Source organism: Pundamilia nyererei, unplaced genomic scaffold (assembly GCF_000239375.1).
Source record: "Pundamilia nyererei isolate P.nyererei 1_Seehausen unplaced genomic scaffold, PunNye1.0 scaffold00120, whole genome shotgun sequence".
Taxonomy (NCBI): Eukaryota; Metazoa; Chordata; class Actinopteri; order Cichliformes; family Cichlidae; genus Pundamilia; species Pundamilia nyererei.
In genome coordinates, this window is record NW_005187521.1 from 472,383 (window position 1) to 491,201 (window position 18,819).

The window sequence follows — 18,819 nt, forward strand, 5'->3', positions numbered from 1 at the left end:
TACCAATGTGAAAGGATTAAGTTTGCTTGTTTGTTTGTATGTTTTTTCGTACTACTTGAACACTAAAGTGGCCATCCAATAAGATGACAGTGCCAGCAGTGGCCCACAGCTCATTTAAGTTTGAGACCCCTGGTCTAAATAAACTGAGCCTAAAAAAGTCACCGGTACGTGTTCACTGGTCAAATCTGAAAAAACAAACCCCCCAAAAAAACAAAGAACAAAAAATTGTATGTCTGTCAACTTTGACCCAAAACAAGACTTTACCATTGGAAGTTACACATTAAAGTTATGCATTACATACCACCATCTTTGCTGTTACCAAAGTCTACCTCAGATTTCAGTTCTTTTATTGTCATGCCTCTCCATAAATATTATACTGATTTTCATTTTTTGTGAAAAACTGTGAAAACAATGCATAGTTTTCATCAACTGTTTCTCCTTCTTTAGTTTTGGATATCTCTCCCCCACATTGCAAAGGGACTCCATAGTGTAGTGGTTTGTACACTCACCTTACATGTGAGACACCCTTTGAAGTTGTATCAGAAATGGCAACACGCATAAAAATATGCCCAAGCAACCAGGCAACCCTCTGTCAATAAGCAGCTGAGAACAGCTTTGTGGTATAATATGTATGTATGTCTGTCTGTCTGTCTGTCTCAGCTGTGAAACTGGTATATCTTCTGTGTTATGAATGCAGCACTTGGTAAAGAAAAATGAAAGCAGCTGTTTGTGTGTCTGTTTGTTTTGAGGCTTATTCACTTTTGTATTTTAGGCAACTTTTGATTTCATTTCATTTAATGTATTTTATTATTTTATTGACTTATTTTTATTATTATAATCTTGGGAGGATTAAAACAATAAATGTAGCCCGTATGTTTTTCAGTTACAGTATTTACTGTAACTATTATTTACATATATTACAACTTTTTTTTGTTTTGGGTTTTTTTTTTTGCTTCTTTTTCGTTTTTTCTCTCTTTTTTTGGCGGTGGTGGGGTGGGGGATAGTACTGTTGTATTCAATGCGGAACTTTGTTGCTGGGATTTGTTCCTACACGGCATCCTATTTAGAAACACCATTTCACTTCCTGTTAATATTCACAACAGAGCCGATACAGATAAGCTAATTAATTTTAGCAGTGTTTACTCATTAAATGTTAACGTAGCAGAAATTCTTAGGAAGAGCAATGATTCCTTACACCGTCAACATTAAACTCGCGGCTCGGACGTTAACTGGCACTCTCAATTTGCAGAATAAAACCGCCGTAGATTGGTGAGTACCGCTTCTCTGCTGCTAGCATAATTTGGTTAATTGAATACGCGACTGACAGATAACGTTAAGGAACTGATGTTTGCATCGTGTCAGTTTCGTGGCTTGTCTTTATTGCTGCATGTAAAGTTGTCAGCGTGAACGGCCACTGATAATTTGTCATTGAGCCCACAAACATGCGGGGTATATATTTCTTGTGCAATGTCATGTGACATTTTGTCGGGCCTGATGAATTTCTAATGCCTCATCCTCCACAGCAATCCAGCAGAGACTGTCAAGGCAGTCGGACTCGCGTGATCAAACTTTAGATTAGAGCAGCATAGTGCCAAAGTTTAATTTCGCATACATGAACCTAAATATGATACATTTACTTCTAATGCTATTTTTGCTTTTCACCAGACATATTTAAAAAGAGAACTGTCCTTGTGAATATTTAAATTTATGTACGCATCATATGAGATAAATTACCTTATGTAGTTGTAGCATATAGTACAGTCTCTGCACTGGCAGCTTTTGTCATTGGAACTGAAAGTTTAGCTTCAAGTTATGTTTGAATTTTGAAATTTGTTGTGTCATTGAGCTTTGATTTTTTTTGCAGTCTGGATGCACTCCAGGCAAATATGCATGCACGTCTTGTACGGACACGGAAAGAAGATGAATTTAGACATGGAGTGGAAAGCACAGAAATCAGAATGCAGACACAGTTGTTGAATAATTCTGTGTTTACTGGAGAGGGTGCACTTAAGCGTCAGGCTGACTGGAAACATAAGTTTAAATTCATAATGTCCAGAGTTCACAGTCTGAATCATATGTTATCTTTTGTACATCAATGTCTCACATCCCAAACCATTTCACGTATCTTTCATCTGTTTCTTTCCTCTTCCTCCTATTCTGCCTTGCTAACGTGGTCTGTAGGGGCTGGCAGGGGCTCATAGCTCAGGGATGTCACTCCAGTATTCTCATAATTGATCCTAAGACCGCCCAGACCATCCAGGTGCTGGAGAGACACAAGGCAAATGTGGTCAAGGTGAGTTTGAGAAGTAAATTGGCTTAATTGTTTCCCTCCACAACATAATTGCTGTTTAATTACACAAATTAATTGACTCACTGTTGCGCCTCTGCTCCATAGACTTCAAAATATGATTTAATATATACCACTAAGTTAAGCCGTTGGAGAATAGGCACACTAACGAGGCTACAAAGTGAACACACCTTGTGGGGTTGTATTATTTATGTCTCACAGTATTAATGTTAGCATTGTGTGACCTTGAGTGGAGTACTTTTGGCTCTCTCTGCTTCTTGTAAACCAACACCTGCAACACAGATAGAGCATTGACAGAGTCATTTTGTTTGGGTCCGTGTGCGCGTGCATGTGTGTTGTAGAAGAGAAGAGTAAATAATGGGCAATAAATTCTACAGTGATTATCAGTGCCTGGGCTCAATCCGGGCCTTTCATTCTTCACTATAAAGAACACTTTAATCTTGTAAAGCACCGCTGCCACAGCAACAAGCTATTCCTCACCACCCAGCCTGACAACTTGCTGAATGAAGAAAAAAGGAAATAGAAAAAGAAGTACCTACAGTAAAGGGCATGCCTACCTGGGAGCAAATAGACAGACATAATCAATTATTTAAACACCATCTTTTATGTGGAGTAATTTGTTATTTCACATATAAAATGTGCATTTCAGTGTAGGGCTGTGCGATATGACCAAAATCTCATATCCTGATATAAGACATCTATCGTCCGATAACGAAATCACAAAAATGTAACATTTTCTGTAAATTCTGTGAATCTCGGGCAGCTCGACTTGCGGGAAGTGTTTCCAGCTGCGCGTCATGTAGCTGGAGTCGAGTGTTTTAACCGATGCATGAAACTTTACATTTTTAGACTTAAGTTGTAACAGCCGCCGTTTTCTTTGTGAGTATTTATTACACGGCGTGCTGCGGGGAAAAGCCTGTTCTAACGTTTGAGTCTAAGGTTTATTTTTTAGCACATGGCGGCTCTTTTTTAATTCTCATCCGTAAATAATCTGCTCTTTCACGTGATTCAGTTTATTTTGAAAATATGTGGTACATAAACAAGCAGACACGCGATGGTGTTACCGTCGTTGTTGCTAACCACAACGCATAAAAACAGGCGCTTGTACGTCCGTAGTGTGGTTATATTACATATAAGAGAAAGAGAGAACTTTAAGAAGCCACTACAGTGACCATCAAAACGATGAAAAAAATATTGCTGCAAACAGTTTATTTTGCGACACCACGAAACAAACGATAGCGTAAAATGAAACAATAGACGGTTTTATATCATCATCCGATATATATCGTTATATCGAACAGCCCTATTTCAGTGTTATGCATTTCCTATAATGTCCTTTACTCTCTCTTTTCTCCCCATTTCGCATTTAGTGAAATTCATCATGCATCTTCAGACCTTGCTGTTATTGTTTTTTTTTTTTTTTTCTTTTCTGTTGTTGACTTTCTGAGCATTCTGTCAACAAATGTAGAAGGCTTACAGCTTTACCTGATATTCCTCCCAGAGACTCAATTAGTGTTTTATGTTGGAAGGTAAAATGGTCCAGGGAAAATTACTACCACAACTTGAGCTCACCCTACTGTCTGCGGTTGGCCTCGGGAGATGCCTCGGGGAAGATTATAGTGTGGGATGTGGTCAGCGGCACAGCCCACTGTGAGATACAGGAGCACTCCAAACCTATCGGGGGTAAGACAGCTTCAAGACACCAAACATGTTTGTCAGCTCAGTGGCAGTCCTGCCAAGAAGAGACACTGAGCCGATGGTTTGCTGTTGACTATTTGTTTTCATTAGGACGCTGTTACTGCCACTCCTGCTGGTGCGCACTACGCTTCCATTCTCACCTCCTCTTCTCTGTTTTGCTCGCTCCCTCTGTCAGACTTGGAGTGGCTGTGGAATCAGGATGCATCTCGTGATCTATTGTTAGCTGTCCATCCTCCCAACTACATTGTTCTGTGGAATGGAGACACAGGCACCAAACTGTGGAAAAAAAGCTACGCTGAGAATATCCTCTCCTTTTCTTTTGACCCTTTTGACCCTTCCAACATGGCATGTAGGTGAACAAAATACTTACCAAAAGACTAACGAAGCCTTCGAATTTTTCACTTTGCCACCCACATACACAGGGCATGCTTGATCTCTTAAATTTACTGTTTATTGCAGTATGGTTGAACATATCTTATATCTGAAAGCATGTGACTGGTATTCTGTGATGCCAACAATTTAACCAGTGGTATTTCTTTCTTTTTTCTTTTTTTTTTTTGTGGAAAAAGATAAGTCAAAGCAGAGACTTTCACAAATAACAGATGGCAAATTGAAAACAGAATATTGACATCTGACCATCTCTTATTAGCAAATGAATCTTTATAATATTCTTCTGTCCTTTTTCTCCTATCCAGTGCTGACCAGTGAAGGGATCGTCTTCATCACAGACTTTTCTTACTCCAAACCCCCAGGCAGCGCTGGCAAAAAGGTCTACATTGCCAGTCCTCATGCGAGCCCAGCGCATACCAAACCTGCACCTGCAACAGCTCCGGCCCCTACTGGTGCCAAGAAGGCCCTTAACAAGGTCAAAGTGCTGATTACCAATGAAAAGCCCACGTGAGTGAAATTAAATTAATTTTCCTTCCCTGACTTTATTTTAAAATATTTTGGATCCTTTTTTTGAGACACATAGACTGTTGTTTCACGTTTAACAAGTCTAATGAAGCTCTTATGTATTGTATGGTTTTTAAGACGTTACTTACTGAAAAGCCAAGATCTTCATACAGTACAGCATGTTAATATTTTAATAAATGTCTGAATTTCATCTCAACACTTATGTAGGTGCTAAAGGATAATCTGTGGAATAAATTTGTTGCAATAGTTAAGTCAGTTTTTAAATCAAACTTCCTGTAGGTTATGTCACCCTTTCGGTGTCATGTTTTATTGAAATGCTATGGCTCAATGTTGTTCAGTTCCCTTTTTTGTCTCTTGTTGTTCAAAGTAAACTACAAAGTCTTATCAGTTAGCGGTCTCCAACCCCGGGCCACGTTGTTTGGTACCAGGCCCGCTAGAGATGAGGCTCGGGTGTGAAATTTATGGTTTTTGGGATTTTTTTATCGTTAACTCTGTTTCTCTGGGTCTTTTCCCGTGTTGTACTTGTGTGTCTTATTTTGAAAGAAATATTTACACGTTACCATAGCGACCAAAGAGCATTAGGGGCAAGGAGAAGGATGTTACTCTCAATGTTGTTGATGCATTTCAGGAGGATGCTGCTAATAAAGTTACACAATTCCACAGTGAATTTGCGTTTATTATTATATTTACAAAAATACCACAGGTTTTGTCTTGGTCGTATCATTTTATTTTGTTGCATTTATCCGTGACACCTTAAAGGCTGCTCCGTGGAAATATTGTCTGACATTTAACCTGCCCGTGGCGCAAAAAAGGTTGGTTTAGGAGGACTGACTTAAGGCAGTCATAGTTATCACTGTTACATGATAGAAGTGATGTTTCTCTGATTGTAACGTATAATATGATTTCTAAGTAAACACCAAGGTTTATTTACTGTAATATGAACTAAATCTCAGTTACTAACCAGTCTTTGTAATGTACAGGGCTGGAAGCATACACTGTTTGGCCACAACATTAAAAGCAGCTGCCTAATATCAAGTCAGTGCCTGTTGTGCCTGCAAAACACTGAATGATCAAACTGACTGTAAAGTTTTATTCATTTATTTTACATTTACGAAAGTTTATTTTGAGTTTTTATATTTTAATCGATGAAGAGGTTTACAACGAAAGCTATGAAAAGAATGTGAAATTCAATTAAGTTTTATTTATATATGTATTATTTGATCAAAACAGCGATTGACCTGCTCAATCTGACTCATTGCTGGGAGAGCACTTTAAATCAGTATTACTCCTGGATTTGTTTGTATTTTCTCAAGGAGGAAAAAGAGCCATTGTCAGAGAAGATGTTGATTCTCATTGGATCTGCCCTCACATGTGAACAGATTTATACAAATTTAAACAACATTAGCCCAAAAATGCGCATTTTTGTTCACACTTAGTTTTGGAAATGTTGATTAAATGGTGATAAAGTCTTTTCTCTTCTTATGCCTATTTCACATTTTTATTGTCTGATATTATTGATGTAGTTTCTCACATGACAGCTTGAGGAATATTAATAGCTCCTGATCTAAAATAATTTTGACGTGTGAGTCCAGAACCACTTCTCCTCGGTCCAGTTCTCACATTCATTCTTCTGTGAAGAGGGGTCAGCATGAGCAGTCATACCAGGCTGTTGTTATGCATGCCTATATACAGTGAGCTCTGTATTTTGCCTCCTTTCTGTCATAGACAGCATTATTATTTTCATCACACTCTTGCCCCCATCAAGGTCACTAAGATCACACTTGCCCGTTTTCTGCTTTCAGGACATCATATTCAAGAACTGGCAGTTCACTTGCTGTTTAATTTCTCACACCCTTACTCAGTGTAACAAGATAATCAATGTTATTGACTTCACCTGCCAGTGGTTTTAATGTTGTGGCCGATTGGTCTTTTTGTAGAGTATATTTTACTCCCCACTGACCTGAGACCGCCCTGTTCATTCGACAGCAAAGCTCCTCCAAATTATGTGAACAGGAGAAGTATTCCAGACACTTTTTCAAGCCTAACCAATAAAAATGGCCCGACAAGCAACACTGTAAGAAGCAGGTCACGGAGCATTTTTGTTGACAGCAGTATGGACTAACACGGTCTATTTTTATGTTTGGTTTGTTTTCTTTTTTCTTTGGTCATTGTAGAAAAAAAAAATCAAAACAGGAACAGCACCTTTCACTACATAGATGACCTAGTTTTGATGTAACTGTCTCTCCAGCACAGCAGTGAGATTCCTCTTTAAACTTAGATCAGATGCTAAATCAAGTCAAGAAGCATTTCTCAAGAGAATAAGGAAGGATTTGATCACTTGGCATATTTGCTACATTGATTTTTCATTCTGAAACGCAGCAGAAGTAGTGATGTACTTCTTCTGGCTTCTTATTCCATTAGTTGACAAACTTGATAAATTGTATAAGTGCTAATTTAGAAAAAGTTGCATGAGCTGTAGACGTGTTTGATGTGCTGGCAGCTTCCTGCTGGAGTGGTTGTGACTGTCAGGTTATTTATAGCAGCATGCCCCAGTCTCTCTGTCCACCCACCAAGCCAGTTCTGATAACAAACACTCCATTAATCTTGTCTTTATTCTCTCGTGCCTTTCTCATTTTGTCTGTTTTAGTCTTCTATCCATGTGTGACAACTTCCTTCCTCACCTTTAACTGTGTGTAATTGCTATCCAGGATGCTGTATTCCTTCAGTTCGCCTTTGTCTACAGTCTCTACTCTCGCCGGTTCTGTCTGCTTGTGGGTGATAAATGGAGGATTTAAACAAGACTGTTCTCCCACAGCGTTATCAGAAACTTACTGAATACAGTATGGTATTGTGTGCATTAGTGTCCCATCAGGGAGCCATTAATCTGGGTGTTAGCCACTAGAGATTTGGTTCATTTATCAAAATGAAGTCAGCTATACTATTACATATACAGAGCAACGTCGACTAATGTATGTTTTCTTTTAAACTGACAGAAATATTTATAAGTTAGATTTTTAAAAAAAATCTAAATAATTCACTAAGACGCTTGAAGTTGTAGTTCTTATGATTATGAAAAAATCATAATGTTTTTGATAAAAGCAGTAAGTCTGAATAATCAGGCCTTTTTTTAAATTCATGGCTTCATCTGAAATCATGTTGTGTGCAGAGCGAGTAGTTTTCCACACAACAGGGAATAGCAAAGTTAATTATCTTACCGATGAGTTGGGGGTTCTGTCTGACTGTAGCTGCTCTTCATATTGCTGATCAAAAATGGATGAAACTGAATCTCTTGATTTGGACACATTCGATGAACAGTCGCTACCCAAACCGACAAATGCACAGTTAATGCCGGCTCGCTGGTTTCAGGGCAGTATGATGCTGCCCTGCGACTGCACACTGGACTTATTTCAAAATCAGAGGTTAATCAAGCAAACATTCAACCACTTATTCCCAACACTGTTTCTTTAGGGCAGCTGTGGCTGGATAATAAATGGATAATTGAGGACTTTTGTTCAAGCTCGGTCTTCACTTCAGTCTTAGAGGTGTGATTTATGGCTTTGTACTGTGGTGATGTACACATGCAACACCTGCTTCCAAACACTACAAACTCTCGAGTTTTATTTGAAGCTCGGCTGCAGGTAGTGTGAGAGCAATCGAAAAAGAAACAACATAACATGAAAGAGAACCCGATCATTCACAGACATGTACAAATGTAATCACGAGTGATCAGTAATGGAGTGACGTGACCAACTGAAATGGACAGGTTTTGTTATAGAAGTATTTTAGGTTGTGGTTTGTTTGTTTTTTTTTGTCCCACAGTGTGAGCATCAGTTCAGTTTTCTGCTGTATCATCTCCAGCAGCTGCCAGTGTGTGTGTGTAAACTGAATTTGTATTGTGTAGATAACAAGCTCAAGGTGGTGTGACTGCTGTATAAAGACAGTATTTGACTTTAATGTCCTTTGGGTGAGTTAAATAATAGAACCTTGAGAGTGCTTTAAAACTTTAATAAAGGCATCCACCTTTGCTATCAAATGTCCTGCGTCTTTGATAGCAAACACACTGCGTGAGCACACATATGTGTATGTACTTAGCAATATGTAACTGTGTGTGATCCTCTGACCGCTGTAGCTTTCATGTCTTATTCATAATAACGACTGAGAGAGCGAGAAGGGCGTGTGATGTTTTGGTAATTGGAGAGCTGAATATTTGAGGGCTGCAGGTTTTTTTTTATTTCCCTTTTCTCCCTTTTTTCTTTTTTCATTTCTCTCTGAAGATCTGTTGCTTGCAATCTAAGGTCTGCTCCTTTCTGATGTTCTGCCTTTGGTGACTCAGACATTTTAGCCTCTATCTCTTTCTTTTCTGACTTCAGTAAGCTGCTAAAAGTGTAATTTAGCTCAATAACTCCTAAAGCTTCCCCTACTGAGTCTATTTTATCTGTTACACTTCCCCCAGATGATAATGATCTCCATTGTGTTATAAGGTTTGTCTCTCTTTTATTTGATCTTGCCGTGACCTAGAGGAAATTCGGCTGTTGGAATGAGTTATGGCTGTAGACCTGCTCGTAAGTTCAGTCCAAGTCGTCTCTTTTTCCTTCTTGAGTGAACTGTACTGAACAGAAGTACCTGTGACCTCTTTGCTGTGATACAGAGAGATCAAAACTGGTTGCCACCACAGATAATAGTACCTGTCATTAATTTAGTCGCACATGAAAGAAGTCGCTGTGAATAACAAATCAGAGCAGCCAAAAGTAACGTAAAGGAAATTCTTTGCAATTCTTACAGTACCTGCTTAGTTCATCAGCCAACCAACAATAATAAGTCATTCATTCTAGCTTCTATTTGGGAAGACATGAATAAATATCAAGTTGTCCTTAGAAATGAGATTTTTATATTTTATATTGAATTTTAAATCTAGCGTCATATTGGTTTGCATGGAATTTGCATTTTTCATATGCATGTGTTGTTGTTACAGCAGAGTCTCATTATATCCTGATTTATCTGGAGAATAAGACTGACTTACTGAGCGGTATATTATCTAACCCTCATTTCTAGTCATCGTAATTTGCATTTTTCATCTTTTGTGTCCATTAAATTGCGCCGTAAACAACACGAGAAAACAGGCAATTCCAGGACATGCTTAATCCTTGGATTAAAGAAAGTCTTTTTGTCAATAAAGATTGATAGTTTATTATTTACCATTCCATCTAGTTTGTTCTCAGTTTCAGTGTCAGCCCGTTTTAACTAACTTCCTGTTCTCATTGTTGTCATTCCCCTGCTGTCTGATGCTTTAGGGCAGAGGCTGTGACGCTGAACGACTGCCTGCAGCTATCCTACCTACCTTCGAAGAGAAACCACATGCTGCTGCTTTATCCCAGAGAAATTTTGATCCTGGACCTGGAGCTCAGTCAGACGGTGGGTGTGGTGGCCATCGAGCGCTCCGGGGTTCCCTTCATCCAGGTGAGGCACGCTGCAAAAATACGCAGCAAAATCCCTTTAATATGGATCTCGGTTAAACTCGAAGAGATGAAAGTTAACCTTAAAACAGCATTAAATTTTCAGGCTCTGAGTTCTCACCAATCACTTACTCTTGACGTTATGTGCAGGACATTTTTTAAACTGCTTTGCGCTGACACCGTAGTTGGTCTAGGTGAAAGGATGGCTGTGTTATGTGGCTTTAACAAACCTCATATATCAACATCTTACTTGAAGAGCTTTACTGAAATCTGTCTTTTTTATGGATGATTCCTCCAGGAAGACAGTTCCTCCTGCCACGAATGATAAAGTTCTTAACTCTTTGCACCCGCCTCTGCAGTTGTTTCTCCTCATTGGGTGTGACAACTGCACATCAGGACCATGTAGTCATTAGCAACAAGGGGGGAAAAAAGTCCCCCCTTTCTTTATACTGCCTCTCCACAGCAACAGACTTGACCTTTAGGTGCCAATTCACTTTCTTTTAAAGTCTGGATTTCTAATTGGAAATTGATGAATGCCGTGGGGGTATTACACTGAGGATTTGTCACAGCTCCAGTGCCAGTAATTGAACAGAAACTGTCTTAAAGTCGCACCGTTCGCTCCCCCTTTCTATACTTACTCTCCGTCTCCAAAAGATTGACCACTGTGCTGCCCTGTCATTACACAGAGTAGCTCTCCTTATTTTTCACGGCGGTGGTTCTACTGTATTTGAGACCTAATGTGCCTTTTTGAAACTCGTTGAATTTCATGCCTGCATGTACATGCATGGAACAGTTTGCAGTTATTAGTTCATCTCTGCAGTCGATGACATGTTCTGCTTCTGTGAAATTGCGCTCTGTTCTTTGTATTATTGTCCTATCATAAATCATACTTTATTTGGGTTGTCACTGATCTTGTTTTAATAAACGTCTCTATGGTTTAACAACACAAAGGTAGAGAATGAGCGTTTGTAGTCAAGGAGTAAGATCTAAAGTCACCAGGGGCAGAAGCAAAGGGGTATTACTCAGCTGCCTAGGCTCCGTCTGACCAACGCCTCCTTTCTCTAAGTGTTATAAAGTGCTTGTCTTCCAGCCAATTTGCATGACTGATGACACAGTTTAGCAAAGGTCTATGCTTGAGTGTACAGAGGCTCCACTGTCAGGTTGGGGCATACATAGTGTGCAGTTGCCAGTTTGTCAGGTCAACATGGCCTACAGTCATTTTTCCATCTATCAATAGCAAACTAATACAGAATCCATCAATTTGTTGTTTATCTGTTCATTTTCAACAAGGTGCTGATTTACTTTGATTTCAAATGGCTGCAGATTGATGTCTTGCAGGTTTTGCATTTCAGTATTTGGAATATTTTGTGCACTGGCATAAATTGAGTGAGGTATTTTAAAATGTACAGTATGTTCAATGAAATCAGACGTTCAGAAAGCCAACAAAAGAAGCAATGTGAAGATGTCAAAATAACAATCACAACTGAATGCACATATTTGTGAATAAGATGAATTTAACTAGTAGTTTGATTCGATTATCTGTTAAAAGTAACAAGCAAAAGTTCAGTGATGTAGCCTCACCAGTGACTGTAACGTTAATATATTAATTACTGTCACGAGTTAATAAGGTATAGAAACATGAGAACTGCACTGATATAGAATTTATTGTTTACAGATCATACCAGGTGAGCTCTGTAGGGCTTTTGTCATACAAAATGTGGATAGATTTAAATAACTGAACACTTCATTGTTATTATGTTATAGTTTTACACACAAAATTCAAATCCAGTCCAAATTTCTTTATGCAGCATGTTTAAAACAACAAAGTTAACCAAACTGCTGCACATGAAACGGAGAATTACACAATAAAATAACAGATGCACATGCCCACACACATCAATAAATATATTCAAAGGGTCACAGAAATGGATCTGATATTTATACAACGCTAGAACTGGCCCCAAAACGCTGCTGCTTCTTTGCACTTTCAGATAAAACTATTTTCAGAGCTGTTAAATGCAAACAAGTCATTCAGTGTTTTTGATGACCGTCTTGTTGTCCGTTGTGCTCCGAGAAATGTGAATTTTCTTCTATCCTCGCTAATGTGGAACAGCAGTCACTTCAAAGTGCTTTATATTGTAAGGTAGAGACCCGACAATAATACAGAGAAAGCCTCAGCAATCAGACGACCCCTTTTGCGACAGTGTGAAGGAAAAACTCCTCTTTTGCACGACAAAAGCTCTGGGAGGGGCAGCCATTTGCCACGACTGGTTAGGGGTGAGGGGAGAGAGTAAAAGTGTAGAATAATTACTTGAAGTACAACTGTAATGAATTCTGCTGTATATTTGCACAACTCATCATCAGGATAATTTATTAAACATATCCCTTTTTTGTATGATAATAGATCTTGCCTGCTGTAGTCGGCAATATTTTGAATTCCCAACTTCTTAGCTTATTGTCCATATATTTATAAAACATGACTATGCCATAACATCTTAAGTCTGCACAATAATATTTTTCCCAATCATGTCATCAGTATGGCTCAGGAGCCTTTGGCAAAAATCCCTCCTTTTCAGACTAGCATGAGATCTGACAAGCTAATTAAGCTTAGCCCTGCTCTGTTTTCCTCTGTTTGTGCCAAACAAATTTACACATGTAGATTTTGATGAGTGTATTAGGGGGTCTCGTGCTGTGGAGCAAATACATTGGCAAATTCATGCAGTGCTTAGAGCAAATGTAAACACCACCTGTTCAACATTAAGTCTCAAATAGACATTTGGCAAAGTCACAATCACACATGATCCCCTTTTTTTCACTCCCTCTGTGTTTAGGTGATTCCCTGTGCTCAGAGAGACGCCCTCTACTGTCTCCATGAGAATGGTTGTATCACACTACGAGTTTGTCGCTCCACGGTTGCCACTGAGGAAGCAGCGGGTATGAAACCTTTTCACAATGGTGTATCCACTCACAATCTGCACATAGCCGTTGTGCTTTACTCACTCCTCACTTCAGCGCCTAAGCTGCTCCTCACTTCAGTGCTCCATCCCCCAGTCATCATCTATTCAGCCAACTGCACTGCAATTGGATCCTGTAGCCTTTTTTCCTCTGCTCCAGCGGGCATTTAGCCCCTTACTGTCTCATTTATCTTTGGCTTAGCGTGATAGGCCAATGGGAGGCAATTGTCTCGCTGAATCTCTCTCTCTTCCTCACTTACTCTCCTTGCTATCTCCTCCACACACATCTCTCTATACCTATTTTCCTTTTTTTCCCTGAAATTTCCTCTTGTATCTCTCACCTACTCTTTTTACTGCCTTAAATCTATGTAAAGCTCTCTAAAAGAAAAATAGAGAGCATAATGTGCTCAAAATTGTTCTTTCAATCGTATATACTCCTATTCTTCTTCCTTTTCCCCCCCTCCGTTGTCAGTATTATGAACATCTACTCTGTAGACTTTGACATTTTGTATTTTTTTTCCTCTCGTTTGTCCTTCTCAATCCACAATTTCCATCATGTGGTTTTTATCTGCCACTATTCTTCCTGCATGTCGACCTCGCTGTACATTTTTTTCTCTTCCTAATTCTTTGTCGTATTTTTCCTTTATTCCTTCGGTTTCGCAGACCCAGAACAGAGTGTCCAGGAGCTTGTGTACGACCTGCGCTCTCAGTGTGACGCCATCCGAGTCACAAAGACCGTCCGACCATATCGCATGGTGATTTGCCCCGTCAACGAAAACAAGGCTGCGCTCATGGTCAGCGATGGCAGAGCCATGCTGTGGGAGCTCAGAGCCCACACCGGCAAAGCTGCCAATCCTAGGTACACACACACACACACACACACACACACGTATGCAGAAAGCCAAATAATTCTGCAAAGTTACATTACAATTTCACAGTTGAAAGCTAGACGTAATGGTTAAAAGTTTGACTACTTTGTAAGGTGACTCAAGCTGACTTTAAATAATAATCCTCTGACCTAAATGTAGTCTTCATCGTGACTGGCGCAGGTGGGCTGTGCAGAGGGGTTTGGTTGTCGTTGACGTGTCTTTTCGTTTGATGGAGCGTTCCCTCGCTGCTGTCGAGAACAGTTTTGTATTTCTCTCTTAAGTCAGGTTCCTACGTGAGACAGAGTGAATTCTGCCTGCCTGTGAACAAGCCAATTTAATGTGGGCAAACAAGAGAAATCTACAGCATTAAATGAAAAAGGGATGAAAAGTTTTTGCTTTCCGTCAGTATGTGAGGAATTTTCTTATTATAGTCTTGTTTGAATTCATTTGCTTGACAGGTGAGTTTTCTGTTTCACGGCTAATGAGTTGCAGAAGTTTTCTTTTGCGGTGCTCTAAATTGACAGTCTGATGTTTCCTAAAAAGTTTTTTAGCTTACGTTTGATATAATGACATAAATTATATTCTCAGTGAGGTGGTTTTGAAAGGGAAAGCTGAGTTAACTAAGGAAGGTTAAGACGCAATGCATATAATTAGTATGCAGTTTATGAAATATCGCATGTGTTTATTCATTTATGTCACTCTGAAGTTCATGTGGTGAATGATTCTTTCTCTTTCTCCATGACAGCTCGGGTCTGTCGCCGCTCTACTCCCCTGTGTCATTTTGTGGAGCTCCACTGGGTCCAAACCAGAAAAAGATTCAGGATCTGTCTCTTAACAGCATGATTGGTATGCCTAAACACACCACCACCATCAACACTCCACTACAATGCGCATCTCAGACAATATAGTTTGCTGTTTGGAAGGCAAAACGTCACACATGTCACATCTTGGTGCAGCTGAAGCATTCTCATTCTCATCATAGAAGGATGGTTTTAATTTTTTTGAGAGAAAATGTGAAAACTCAAAAACATGAAGGGAATTAGATTATTGTGTGTGGATGCTGCAGGTCTTAGTGTATCTTTTATTGTACCTCTGCGAGTTGAGTGGGCCTCAAGGCACCCCTTCAGTTTCTGCTTTAATGTGTGACTGCTGGTTTCTCCTCTGTGCACTTCACAAGCCAGCCTTATTCCCCTGTTGAGCAGCTCTGCACAAAGAGTCCCATAGATGCATGGCCCTTCCTCTCTTTCCCTTTTTCCCCTTTTTTTTTTTGTTTCATCTTTTCTGCTTATGTCGTCTCTCCTTCATTTAATTCTTTTTTTCCTCTCCACCCTCTCTCTTTATCCTCCCTGATGATTTAAGGCTGCCTGTCAAAAGATGAATGTAAATGTAAAGTTGTAATAGGATGATTTTTTTGTGTGTTAGGTTTGTCATTTGTATTATGTGAGAGTTAACTTGCATTGGGAGGTAGACCTGTGGGAGGTGGATGGCATTAGAAGGGAGGAGTTTTCTGTCTCATCCTTAATCTATATATATCTATATCTATACAGATATGTATACACACACAGACACACACAGACACACACAGACACAGACTGAAGCCATCTACTGCCTGGAGCAGTAGCTCTGTTTGACAGTTGCTGACTAAAGCTCTTGTTATGAGGAAATATCACTGTCATGCAGGTTACTTATAGTCTGTGAAACAAAAACATGCTTGTTATTACACTGAGATGTGGAAAGAGCTGGTAACTAGAAAACCATTTTTCCTTTGTTGCAATCTATGGTAGGCACAGTGTTGTTTGTTTGGGGGTTTTTTTTGTTTTATTTGTAGTTAGATTCTAATCTTATGTTATTATAACTCCAAGCTGAAAGACAAAACATGTCCAGTGTAAAGAAATCAAGAAAACCAAATGAATTATTTAACAAGTGCTAATGACAATTTAAGGTTTGTTCCTCGGGGAATACTAAAGCTCTCCAGCAGATACACAGATAAAGATGAGTTATTCGTTCACAGTGCATTAAAATGCGCAGTCTGATGTGCAGTAATGAAATTATTTTAAGCGAATCGCCTTCACATCTATGTCTCAGTCTGTGATTTTAAAGTATTGAAGAAACTTGCTGTTACTTATCTCGTACACCCGTTCTCTGATAACATGAGTGGGGTGTCTTACTATTGGAATGCTTCCTCAGCTACCTCAGAGACCTTTACGTCATTACTCCAGTGCTGGCTGCCAGTCGTGACACTCGCATTACGGAGGGCCCACCCACATCCCAACAAAATGTTTTCTTGATATTTAAAATTGATTGTTGATTAAAATTGATGAGGGCACTAGCTACTCTTTGCCTTTAGTGCTTTAACATACCACTAAATTCTTGTGATAATTACAGCTGCTCAGCCTGATAACTGAGTCCACAGCTCATTGAAATAACCAATATTAGTTCTTTTCTATTGCCTCCAGCTGTAGTTGCATTGTGTACAACGTTTCCACTTCAGACAAACATGTGCTTTGTTTTAGATGAGTAAGGCCAAGTTGAAATTTGTATTCAAAAGACTTCTATTAAGCTTCTTACAAGTACGAGGTGTCTACAGTCTTGATTTGGGATGATTTACTTCCTGCACAGTATTCAAACACTATTTGTTTCACATAATGTAGCATCTTGTTATTGCAGTTCACTTGTTGATGTTGCTGCTCTCAAGAAGCTTCTGTTTATATTTGGTTTAGATTTTTTTGACTTTTTGTTTATTTTGCTTGTGTTTATTTCTTCGTTGAACATATTCATACAGATGGTAGCACCCACTGTTGCTGTCTATGCGTTATACAGTGATTGATTTACAGAATGACAGCCTTCCCTCTACATATGAGCTGTATAAGATAGAATACAATGGTGACAGTGATAATGAAAGAAAGTCTTGATTTTGGTTAGATTTTCCTAACCTGTTGTTATTTCATTATTTAAGGAGCAAATAAGAGGTAGTTTTTCACATTATGTCCAACTTAACACTTGACGTCTTGTCTTTTTATTTTATCTTTTTTTTTTTTTTTTTCCATCTCCAGGTCAGACCTTGATAGCCGGTGAGACTCTTCCTACATCTTCCCACCAGCAAGAAGTCCAGCTGAAGTTCCTGCTAACCGGTTTGCTGTCTGGTCTGCCACTGCCACCATTTGCCATCCGAATGTGTCCACCTCTTACCACCAAAAATATCAACCACTATCAACCCCTTCTGGCTGTAGGTAGGTAATAGGAAACCAGTTACTCACAGTCACGCAATTCTGCAAAACTTTATGACAAATGAGTCCCTACCACTGGCATATGAGGTTTCTGTTTTTCTGGGGGGAAAAAACAAAAAAATAATTTTGATTTGTTATATCATTATTTAATCATTAACAACCACATAACAGTAAATTTTACTGGACGTTGGTAAATTCTGCAGAAACTGTAAATGCAGCGAATTCTAGTCTAAATGTCCTGTTTTTGTTGAACTGTATACGTTCGATTTGCTTTCTTTTGAGTTCACATTGGCAGTCCTACAAGTCCACAAAAGATTTCAACACAGTACTGCTACTGTTTTATCATCATTACCTACTGTTATTGACAAGTCCTTGATACACAACCAAGTGAATTAGATGTCAAAGCATTTGTAAATTAATGATGGCAAAACATTTAAACATTGACTGTATTGTGAGTAATTGTCAAGCTGGGTAAGTTAATGTTGACGAGCACTTTGGTATTTGAGACAGAGTTCGCGACCCACTGAGGAGCGAAAAAGGACTTTGGTTCTATTATTCGGGGACATATTCTTCCTTTGTAGCTTTTGTTCATTTTTTTTAAAACGCTTCTGTAACTCAAACCGGATTCACCTTTGGTTACCTTGGAAACCAGTGCTGCGTTTTTCAAACCTCCCGTCTCTGTGTGAAGATGCATGTTGACTGCAGACGATAATTAAACATCATCGACACTGAAATGGTAAGAAGAAAACAAGCTTTCTTTAGTTCATTTAATTTGTAATTGATGTTTTATAGCGTGGAGGGCTTTACCGTAGAAGTGCATAAAAGTGGCATAAATAGTTTTATTTTTTATGTATTCTTTTCTAAATGTGGTTCCTTTCCAAGCGGCAGTTATTTAAAAAGAAAATGGATAGAAGGCCTATGTATTGTTTCTCTGTTTACTATTTACCTGGATTAGCTTTCTTATTGCTACTTACAAAAATCTTTTCATTATTAGGATTTGTTTTTTTCAATTATAAAGGTCAGATGAATTTTCATTGACATGTTTAGGTGATGATTTTTAATGCAATTGCCGTTGTTGCTGCAGTGTTTTAGCATTTTACCGTCTTTATTATTTCTGTTTGTTTATGCCAGGGGGGGTTTAAAGATAGAGGAATGCCTGATAGAAGACTCACACCAACAAAAAAAACAGATATAATTCACGGACGTAAGTTCTTTAACGAATATTTACTGTGTGTAAAATTTCCATCTCTGCTTCTTCTGTTGGCATTTAGTAGCTATAAATAGGGGTGGGTTTTTATAATCGATTTATCGATTAAAATCGATTCTGGCTTGGATAACGTAAAATCGATTCATTAAAATCCTGAATCGATTTTTTAATATTAATTTATTTTGCCC

General features: G+C 38.8%; 1 protein-coding gene across 1 annotated transcript in view; it reads left to right on the top strand.

Annotated features, from left to right (window-relative positions):
• Positions 1–1,048: 1,048 nt before the first annotated feature.
• Positions 1,049–18,819, top strand: part of wdr11 (WD repeat domain 11) — a 59,103-nt gene continuing 41,332 nt past the window's right edge. The window contains exons 1-10 of the mRNA XM_005742371.1: positions 1,049–1,269; positions 2,182–2,293; positions 3,838–3,991; positions 4,182–4,355; positions 4,702–4,903; positions 10,213–10,378; positions 13,206–13,308; positions 13,992–14,187; positions 14,943–15,043; positions 17,251–17,427. Coding sequence (XP_005742428.1) covers positions 1,184–1,269; positions 2,182–2,293; positions 3,838–3,991; positions 4,182–4,355; positions 4,702–4,903; positions 10,213–10,378; positions 13,206–13,308; positions 13,992–14,187; positions 14,943–15,043; positions 17,251–17,427 — 1,471 coding nt within the window. The 5' untranslated portion in view covers positions 1,049–1,183. The remainder of the gene's footprint in view (positions 1,270–2,181; positions 2,294–3,837; positions 3,992–4,181; positions 4,356–4,701; positions 4,904–10,212; positions 10,379–13,205; positions 13,309–13,991; positions 14,188–14,942; positions 15,044–17,250; positions 17,428–18,819) is intronic.